This window comes from Arachis ipaensis, chromosome B09, assembly GCF_000816755.2.
Source record: "Arachis ipaensis cultivar K30076 chromosome B09, Araip1.1, whole genome shotgun sequence".
Taxonomy (NCBI): Eukaryota; Viridiplantae; Streptophyta; class Magnoliopsida; order Fabales; family Fabaceae; genus Arachis; species Arachis ipaensis.
Window position 1 is genome coordinate 27,156,385 of NC_029793.2, and position 10,838 is coordinate 27,167,222.

General features: G+C 39.4%; 2 protein-coding genes across 2 annotated transcripts in view; both read right to left on the reverse strand.

Annotated features, from left to right (window-relative positions):
* LOC110266220 lies at positions 1,243-6,683 on the reverse strand. The gene is made up of 2 exons (XM_021110405.1): positions 5,211-6,683; positions 1,243-1,298 (listed from the first exon to the last, which is right to left on the reverse strand). Exon 1 carries the CDS (start codon positions 6,296-6,298, stop codon positions 5,687-5,689), a length of 612 nt encoding a protein of 203 aa, XP_020966064.1. The 5' UTR covers positions 6,299-6,683; the 3' UTR covers positions 1,243-1,298; positions 5,211-5,686.
* Positions 7,564-10,838, reverse strand: part of LOC107617734 (splicing factor 3B subunit 4-like) — a 6,059-nt gene continuing 2,784 nt past the window's right edge. Inside the window, 6 exon segments of the mRNA XM_016319578.2 lie at positions 7,564-8,003; positions 8,005-8,332; positions 8,431-8,524; positions 8,811-8,897; positions 9,617-9,682; positions 9,770-9,832. Of these exon segments, the coding sequence (XP_016175064.1) occupies positions 7,862-8,003; positions 8,005-8,332; positions 8,431-8,524; positions 8,811-8,897; positions 9,617-9,682; positions 9,770-9,832 (780 nt within the window). The 3' untranslated portion in view covers positions 7,564-7,861.

Here is a 10,838-nt window from a genome sequence, read left to right on the forward strand (position 1 = left end):
AATTAAAAGATAAATAAAATATAAGATAAGATAGAAATACTTATGTAATTCATTGGTGAGAATTTCAGATAAGCGTATAGAGATGCTTTGCTCCTTCTGAATCTCTGCTTTCCTACTGTCTTCATTCAATCATTCATACTCCTTTCCATGGCAAGCTGTATGTTGGCGGATCACCGTTGTCAATGGCTACCGTCCGTCCTCTCAGTGAAAATGGTCCAAGTGCGCTGTCACCACACGGCTAATCATCTGTCGGTTCTTGATCATGTTGGAATAGGATCCATTGATCCTTTTGTGTCTGTCACTACGCCAAACACTCGTGAGTTTGAAGCTCGTCACAGTCATCCCATCCCAGATCCTACTCGGAATTCCACAGACAAGGTTTAGTCTTTCCGGATCTCAAGAATGCTGCCAATCGATTCTAGCTTATACTACGAAGACTCCGATCTTTCGGAATGGAGGCTAAGAGATACACACTCAAGCTATTGCAGATAGAACGGAAGTAGTTGTCAGGCACGCGTTCATAGGTGAGAATGATGATGAGTGTCACGGATCATCACATTCATCAGGTTGAAGTGCGAGTGAATATCTTGGAATAAGAATAAGCTTGAATTGAATAGAAAAACAATAGTACTTCGCATTAATTCATGAGGAACAGCAGAGCTCCACACCTTAATCTATGGGGTGTAGAAACTTCACTGTTGAAAATACATAAGTGATAATGATCCAAGCATGGCCGAATGGCCAGCCCCCTAAACGTGATCAAGATATCAAAAGTGATACAACGATAGTCTCAAAAATGATCCAAAGATGATCCGAAGATCTGAAATAAATCACTAAAAGTAGTTTTTATACTAAACTAGTAGCTAGGGTTACATAGGATAAGTAAATGATGCAGAAATCCACTTCCGGGCCCACTTGGTGTGTGCTTGGGTTGAGCATTGAGCTTTCATGTGTAGAGACTATTTTTGGAGTTAAACGCTAGGTTGTAGCCTGTTTCTGGCGTTTAACTCTGATTTGTAACCTGTGTCTGGCGTTTAACTCCATAAAAGGGCAGGAAGTTGGTGTTTGAACGCCAGTTTGCATCGTCAAAACTCGGGCAAAGTATAAACTATTATATATTGCTGGAAAGCCCTGGATGTCTACTTTCCAACGCAATTGAGAGCGCGCCAATTGGGTTCTGTAGCTCCAAAAAATTTATTTCGAGTGCAGGGAGGTCAGAATCCAACAGTATCTGCAGTCCTTCTTTAGCCTCTGAATAAGATTTTTGCTCAAGTCCCTCAATTTTAGCCAGAAAATACCTGAAATCACAGAAAAATACACAAACTCATAGTAAAGTCCAGAAATGTGATTTTTATTTAAAAACTAATAAAAACATAGTGAAACTAACTAAATTATACTAAAAACTACTTAAAAACAATGCCAAAAAGTGTATAAATTATCCGCTTATCAACCATAAAGCCTGCAACCCATCTTCCTAAGTGGTTTCTCAATAAGCCACCGCATCCCATAATGCCAGGATTTTTATCTGCTGCTCCATCCGTGTTAAGTTTAATCCAGCCTTGTAGCGGTTCTTTCCAGCCAACATAAACCTCTATTCTTTTTGGTGTTTTCCTCAGCAATCTTTTCTTCTCAAATGCCATCTTAATTTGCTCTACATGTTTCTTGATTACCTATGTCGGATTTGATGGTCTTTGAAATGGAGGTGTGAAAATTTCCTTATTTCTCTAATACCATGGCCACCAGCAAGTTACTAAGAATTGGGAGATCCATTCCTCATTTTTGGACAAGCCCAGATCCATGGACAGGTTCCAATGAATCCAAACATTAAAGGGAGCTCTAAAGAAGTTGTTAAGGTGATTGGGATGGACAATGTTAGCCCATATTCTTGAGGCTAAAGGGCATTCTCTCATAACATGTGAGATTGTTTCCACTGTTCCAGAACATGTGACAATTAGGGTTCATTCCAAATATTTTGTTTCTGTGCTCTGATGTCATCAATTTTTGGTGAGCAACCTTCCAAAAGAACACTTTGATGCGCTGAGGCCCCTGCCACTTCCATAGTATATTCCACAATTGATTTGCTTCCGTCCCTTAATCTGCTATTGCTTTATATGCAGAAGAGACTGTGAACATGCCATCATGACTCAATCCCCATCTAATGGTGTCCGCCCCCAAATTCTCATTTGCTGGAACAAGAGCACGAATGTGTTCGAAGATGTCTTCTGGGAGGTACCTCTTGAATAGTTGAATATTCCAATTTCCATCGCCAAGAACCCCTTCATTGACCTTCATTTCAATGTTTATGCTCTCAATATTGTTGTTTACTAGCTGAATCAAAGGGGGAGCATCTTTCACCCATCTATCCAACCACAACATAGTTGATCTACCATCTCCAACCGCTATTAAAGTATGTTTGGTAAATGTTTCTCTGATATTAGCTAAAGCCTTCCAGAGGGGGGAGTCTGCACTTGTCTTATGCATCTCTTGCAGAATATTTCTATTCCTTCCATACTTAGCATAAATGACCCTTGCCCACAACGCTTCCTTCTCATGCATCAATCTCTACATTAGCTTCATTAGGAAGGCCTCATTCATTTTTGCTAAATTCTATAAACCCAATCCACTAGCTTCTTTTGGTTTGCAAATAGTATTCCAATTGACAACATGTATTCTTCTCTTATTTTCTTGTTCCCCCCAAATAAAGCTCCTTTGCATTTTCTCAATTTTGTTACATATCCCTTTAGGAATCATTGAGTACATCATGTTGAAGTTAATTGATGGACTGATGGTCATTTGAGCTAGTGTGATTTTTCCCGCCAAGGAAAGGCAGTTTGTTTTCCATCCTTTCATTTTGCTTGCAATTCTTTCCACCACATTTCTGTAATTGTCTTTTCTTTTTCTATCATTTGTAAACATAGAACCCAAGTATCTTCCCAGTTGTTTTGTTTGATCAAAGTCGCTTCTATTAGTTATCCAGTTAATCTCATGTACTCCCACATTTTTGGAGAAGTAGATCGATGTTTTTGCTACATTTACTTTTAATCCCGATGCTGCACCAAATTCCTCCAACACCTTCATTATGTTATCAATTTGATCTATTGATGCTTCAGCAAATAGAAGAAGGTCGTCAGCAAATAACAAATGAGAGATATGAGGTCCCTATCTCCCAATTACAAATGGTCTCCAAGAACCACCTCCTACCCGTTCCTCTATTAGTTGAGATAATTTATCAACCACAATCACAAATAGGTACAGAGAGATTGGGTCCCTTTGACGTAGGCCACGAGTGGGATTAAAAGCTTGGGTTTTGCAACCATTCTAAATAAGTTTGAACTCTGCTGTTGTTACACACCCCATTATGATGCTTTTCATGTGCTCAGGGATGCCAAACTCTTGCAAGCAATTATTAATGAATTCCCAACTTAGGCGGTCATATACTTTTTCAAAGTCGATTTTGATCGCCATATACTTTTTCCTACCTTTTATTCTTCTCATGTCGTGGATAATCTCCTTGGCAATTACTATATTGTCATGTATGGTTCTTCCCGCAATAAAGCTCGATTGGTTTGGGGCTATCCTATTTGCCAACATTGGTTTGATACGGGCAACAAGAATCTTGGACTAGCAATACACAACATTGCATAATGCTATTGGACGGAATTAGGAGATGGTTTCAGGATTTCTTATTTTTGGAGTTAGTAAAAGTAGAGTTTGATTTATCTTCTTGATGTACTTTGGATTCTGCCAAAGTCTTTTAACGTACTCACACATTAAATCATTCATTATATGCCAATTGTCTTTGAAGAAACGAGCCGGAAAGCCATCCTCTCCTGGGGCTTTGAGAGAGCCAATGTTGAACAGTGCACTTTTTATTTCTTTTTGTGTTGGCACTGCATTGAGTGTTGCTTCTGATGGGCCTTTATAAGGAGGGTAGGAGACATTGGTCAATAAATCTTGGTTGCCATACTTGTCTTGGTGGTACAACTTATTGAAGAACATCACCGCCTTCTCTTTTAGTTTTTCTTGATCCTCACACCAGCTGCCATCTTCATTTTTTAACTTGATAATTTGATTTTTCCTTCTTCTTGTGATGGATTTTGCATGATAATATTTTGTGTTTCTATCCCCTTCTGTTATCCACTGCTGTCTTGACTTTTGTAACCAAAAGATATCTTCTTGGTCAAGTATGTTCTCCATTTCTTGGGTCAATTCTTTCTCAAGCTTATCGAGAAACTGATTCTTCCCATAATCATGAGCCTTTTGTACGCCATTCAGTCTTCTTAGAATAGTATTTTTTCGCCTAAAAAGATCCCCAAAAACCTCTAGATTCCATTTTTTCAAGTCATTAGCAAGGGCCTCTAGAGCTTGGGGTATATTTACGTCTCCTTTCTAAGACACTTTGACATAATTCTTGAATTCTGAGTGTGCCTCCCACATAGCTTCATACCTGAAAGGCTTGATTCCAGTGTCAATTCTATTTGGGCAGGTTCTAGCAAGCAGTGGATGGTGGTCAGAATTTATTCTTGGAAGTACCTCAATCCGGGCCTCTGAAAAAGTGGTTCTCCAATCCAAATTTGACAAGGCTCTGTCTAGGCGTTTAAAGACTCGCTCAAGCCCATCTCTAGCAGCTCCTTTCCAAGTGTATTTATTTCTAATAAACCCCAAATCCATCAATTTTCATTCATCCATTCTCTCCTTGAATCTTCTGCATTCTTGGCTGTTGCTTTTGGAACCTCCTTTCTTTTCAGTGGGGTCTGCAATTTCATTGAAATCCCTAATAAGCATCCACAGTTCTCTCATGCCATTACCAATCTGTGTAAGTTGCTCCCATAGCTCTTTTCTTAAGTTTTCCTGAGGGCTTGTGTAAGCTGCAGTTAGCCACCATTCTTCCCTTTGAAACTCCTTCACTTTTAGGTGAACATATTGTTGATGAGAGGCATTGATGCTAATTTGTAGATTATCATCATCCCACATAATCCAAATTCCACCACTATAGCCTCTAGCATGCTAAAAAAAAAGAGTGTCGAAAGCCCAGAGATTTTATAGTTTCTTTAGCTTTTATACTACTACATCTTGTTTCTACTAAGATAGTTATGTTAGGTTTATGATTCTTCTTCATTTCTTTGAGAGTTCAAATCGTGGCTTTATTTGCTACTCCCCTAACATTCCATGCTATAATTATCATAATTAAGCAGAGTAAGATAAAGAACCTGAAATGATCAACTCCATAGATCGAAAGGTGGGTCTAAGCCCCAATCATCATTTGTACATCCTCCACATTCTTGGGAGGTTCCATCTCGCCTTGGGCTACTTCCTGGATCACTTCATTTTTCACATTGAGTATGGCTGCAACAAGTTCATTTGAGTTGCCCGATCTAATTTCCATATCCTGTCTATCATATACTCCCATGGGGTCTGGAGGTTTGTCCTCCTCCATCTCCAAGATTGATGGGGGAATATCTTGGGTGCTATTTTGGGTGCTTCTTGGACTAGAGATGGCCCAGTTTTCTTGAAAATGTTGAGCTACATGTGTTTGAAAAGTGTTTGGAGTTATGGTTTGTTGGATCGGGGTGTGGGAGGTATGTTTTGGGCTAGTTTTATTTGCCTTTTGTGGGGGTTGCATATTTGTTTCTTTTTCTTTTTGGGTTCTTGGGCTGTTCTGGTTTTGGGATGGGTTAGATCTTGGTTACAAATTCAGAGTACTAGGACATGAAGGGATCTTACTATTTAAGGTTGTCTTGGCAGGGCTTTGGTTTTGGCTTTTTGGTGACGTTTGGTAGTGCCGCTCCCTTGCTTTTTCTTTGTCATTGTCCTTAGAACCTTCTTTTCGTACATCAATTTCTTCATTCCCATTTTGTGCCTCCATGTTATCCTCATTGCTCAGAATTGCAAAACGTGATTGTCCTCCCACTTCAACTACCTCCTTTCCTTTTTCTTTCGTTATTGCTCCACTATCCCCTGTTTCAGCGCCTTTGTTGGTCCTTCTTCCACGTGTTTGCCTCTGAACCAGCATCCAAGGACCAAAGTTTTCCTCCGTAGTGTTAATTACTTTCTTGCCCTTACTCTCAACTAGATTTCCAGCTCTACCCCTATCTTCAACCTCAGTGCTTCCTTGTGTTTCTCCTCCCTTTTTTGTTCTATTCTCTTCATTTGCAGAATTTAATTTTGTTCTTTCTGGGTATCCTGCTTTCTCATGGCCGATACGACCACATTGAAAACACACTTGGTGTATCTCTTCGTACTCCACTAAGTGTTTGACACCATTAATCATGTAGTTTGAGACCAGTGGCTTGTCCATCTCTACTTCAACGCAAATTCTTGCAAACTTGTCTCTTGCTACTTCTGCTGTATTAGTATCCACCTTTAAGGTTCTTCCTATCAGGTTACCAATTTTTCCTAGAATAGTTTTGTTATAATACTCAATAGCCAACCCTGGTAAACGAATCCACGCAGCAATCTTATCAGTTGATGCAATTTGGGGGTTAAAATCTAGTTTCCAGGGTTGTATGGTGAGATAATGATCTAGTATCTTTCAGGGTCCTTCCATAAGAGCATAATCCAGGTCCTCCGAGTTAAAGAATCTTACCAGAAAATATTCGTTGCACAAGTCTATCACCTCCAAACTTCCTCTCTTTCCCCACATTATCTCTAATCTGCGTTTGAGTGCCTGAAGGGAGATTTTCCTAATAGTTATATCATCAGCATCATCTTCCTCTTCGCTTTCTTCCATATTTCTTTGTGTTCCTTCATCAGCTCCAATGTCCATATTTTCCAAGTTGCCCTTCAGTCCCCTCTGTCCTGTTTTTACAGTCTCAGCGAAGGAACGCATAGGGGCCTTCACTCTCTCATCCCCCTTCTCACATGCCCTTCCCACTTCAGCGACCATATCATCTCCATTCTTTCCGGTTTCAACATTCATCTCCTCCATCCAGTCCTCAAATCTTGAAATGAGCGCCCTCCCTCCAGAGAACTCCTCGCCAGCCACTTCCTTTCTTCCTTTTTTGGCATCTCTGGTTGGTGACTCTTCCCTTCTTCCCCATCATTCCTTGGACCATGGGGCGAGAGGCTCCTCCTCTCGCGAAACCTCCCCTCATTCACGGTGGTTGATGGTTGTCAAGCGAAACGTCTCAGAGAAAATCAAACGAGAATTAAAGCTTGATATTTGGATTCATCTTGAACATTTATAATGCTACTTATTCCTTTTTGGGTTATAGTAGGCTTTCACCCATAAAAGGAAAATAATATGAATTAGTTGAAAGGCTTGGAATTGCTTATTATCGCACACTTATTAGTTATTATGCATTTATAAGTGGCATAGTGTTCGGTTTAATAAATATGCTATTCAATTGATATATGGTAAAAAAATATACCCGTTAGATTTTGACAATTATAAATTCGCACAACACACCTCACAGGGTTCACGTGATAAAAACTCACTCTGCTTGCTCTTGACGGACTTCACTATTAGATACAGAAGACCTAAATCACCTAATGCATCTCGCAAAGCAAATATTAAGGCCTCATTGTCACTTGTTCTTTTGTTAGGGAAGGCTTAGTCCATCGCAGAAATAAAACAGGCAAGATTGGATATTTACTTCCTATTTTTCATTCACCTTCACAATTCACCATTGCTTGAAAGAACTCTGGAAAATTAGTTACTTGAAACCAATATCGAACCCAAGGCTAAAGAGTTAAGCATCTCTCCTTTGGACTCTAATTATATTGTTAACTGTCCTAGTGTCAAGGATGCCGATAGCAACTGTATCTAATACCACATTAATTAAGAAACATTAACGCTAAAAATCAGTGGCGAAATTCAATATAATAGGACCCTGGATCCTTCCAAAAGGGTTGAATTCCTTCATTGAGGTGGCGGCATCTGGCTATAGGAAGGCGGTGGAGGCATTGAGGGTTGAGGATATGCCATAGGTCGTCCACCCTGTTGCTGCGGTGGCGGTGGTTGTGGTCGCCAAACAGGTGGTTGACTTACCATTCCTGTTGGGTGGCATTGGCATACCAGATGGAGGTGGCCGGAACTGCTGGACCTGAGGTGGGGGCATTCCAGGCGGGAGTCCAGGCTGCTGTTGATGCCATGCTGGTTGCCCAGCTCCTGGCATTGGCTGAAATGCTGCTGCTTGAGGTGGGGGTGGTGGTGGTCGGAGGGCAGGAATGGGAGGTGGAGCAACTCCATTAGCAAAGGGGTGAGGAGGCACCGGAACAGCAACGGTACCATTAGCCTGAGCAACATTGGCGAGTGTTGGAGGTGCACTGGCGAATCTCGTATGAGGCCTACTCTTCTGCGCAGTGGGATTGCTTGCAGCCAAAACTCTCTCTGCATCAAACATAAAACATAAACATATGGTATTGTGACAAAAGGCGTAACTTAATCACAGAAAAATAGATAGTTGCCAAAAACAAAAAGGGGCTGACCTGCTGGCGTGCCATGCCGTTCCCCTTTAGTGTCCTTTTTGTAAGCATATGACACTGTAATTTGGCGATTGCAAAGATATTGCCCATTCATTGCCTATGGAGTGTAAAATAACATCATTGTTAGTGACATAGGAATGCTTCCTCCAGATCATATTTTATAGTTAAGAATGATTTTGATTCAGAAATGACAACAAAATCAAAACACATTTTATTTTAAAAGGAGAACAAACAAGTATAAGTATTCTTTGGACATTGACTAGAGTATTTGCAGCTGTTGCTAGCCGAAGCATAAAAACAAGGCTAAAATTGCAAGCGTAATGGATGAAAGTCGTCACCTACATTCCTAAAAATGATCCGAAATTTCAAATATACTGGCATACCTCAATAGCCGAATCAGATGCCTCAAATGAATCATAGCTAATGAAGCCAAAACCACGGGAATTTCCGGTATCAGGATCTCTCATAATCTGTATAAAGAAAAGGGGCCTGAACATCAGAGCATGTGCATAATTTTGGGGTAAATCAATCCCTGTACGATGCAGAGTTGAGATGGGCAAGGAAGTATAATTTGATTTAGGTTTTGCTATATCCTCCTAATAATCATCTAAGTACTTAAAAGGAAAATATTACATGAAAAACTGTATAAGCAATCAATACCTTGAGAACATAAGCATTCGAGAAATTTTTTTATTTAGTAATTTGAAGCATTATTAGAAGGGTAGCTTAGGAGGATTTAGAATTATTGTTTACTTGACAGCATACATTTAACTACAGGAGACTAAGACAATTATCAAAGAATCAAAATTGTCAATAGTTTCAACCGGCATCAAACACTCAACCAATCAAATAAAGTGCTAAACCAAAATTCCACTTTATGGATCCACCCAACCCATTTAAGGGAAAACTAATTAGAAAACTTTTCTCTTGGAGGATACATTGGAACAGCATCAAATTCATTTCGTACGACCACAAACATTTTAGGAGTATACAGCTAACTGCTAAGTGCTCAAAAATGAATGGACCAGTGATCAGAGGATAAAACAATAATATCTGGTTGTTCTACTGAGAAATGCAGATAAGGGAAAAATGAAAAGTATTTAGCAACTGCTACTTGCAAGAAGCTGTTAATTAAGCTATACAATCATGATGCTTCTAGAAGTAATGAAAGATATTAGAAGAAAATAACCTTTGGATTAGTAACAATAACTCCAAATGCACTGAAAGTGTCATACAAGAGCTTCTCATCTACATCCTGTAGTAACATCAGGAACAATTATGTTAGATTTCAATGTTCAACATATGTGAACTTGTTGAGCACTTGCATAACTTGGTAACTTACAGGATCAAGGTTGCCAATGAAAAGGTTTGCCCCCACATCCAAGCTCTTTTTATCTTGGGTTGCCTTAAAAATTTAAATAATAAAATAAAATAATCAATACTCTAATCATATGGTGAGGACATTGACATGAGATAGTAGAAACACAGCAGGGCATATACGGAAAACACGAATGTTCATACAAACTAATGTAAATATGAAAGACTTATTCCATGCAGAGGAAAAAGTGACATACTAAGATCTTGCAATGAGAAATGAGTTGGGAAAATGATTTAGGTTAATATTTTGCATAGAACTGGTATGTAACAATAAGGAGTGAACTGTGAAGTGAGCAGCCGTGAGGGAAGTGTGTATCATGTCAAGTTGGCATGTCCAAAGTGAAGTGAGAAGTGTGTGACAAAAAAAAAATGAACTTTTAAGTGTATAGTGCTTGTGAATGTCAGAGAGCTTTTAAGGTGCTAGGGTGCTACTGTATGCACTAGCAAGTATTCATTGTGTCTCAATGAAGTGTTGGCTTGAGTTTTAGATCAATAATTTTTTCCTTTATTGCCTCCATACTCTACTGTTTAACGTTCGAATCACTTAATTCCAAAAGTAAACATTTAAAGTTTTGTAAGAATCACGGCAATCCACTAACCAAACACATTCACTACTCATCTCTGCCAGACAAATGTGATGGTTTCATGGACCAACACATGGAATGGCACCTCTAAAGTCTAAAGAGGAAAACAATCAGATCTCATACCACTAGCACAAGTTAAGGTGGGTTGGCTGTATGGATAAAACAATGCCATCACACAAAAGAATATATTTTAGCAAAATCATTGAACAAAAGATACTTCTAATGGTTTCCTCTATATTTAACCTTCCTCTACCCTTATCAACCACATCAGCATCTAACAGGTTCATGTTTCTCACACTAGAGAGAATCTACTTGATCATTTCCTCCCATAACTAAACCACCTTCGACGGGTTAATAATCAGTTTCTCCTCGATAGGCACAACTCTAGCTTTGTCCTAACCGTATCTGTTTTCATCTATTCATATTCATCGAACTTAACATTGTAAATTT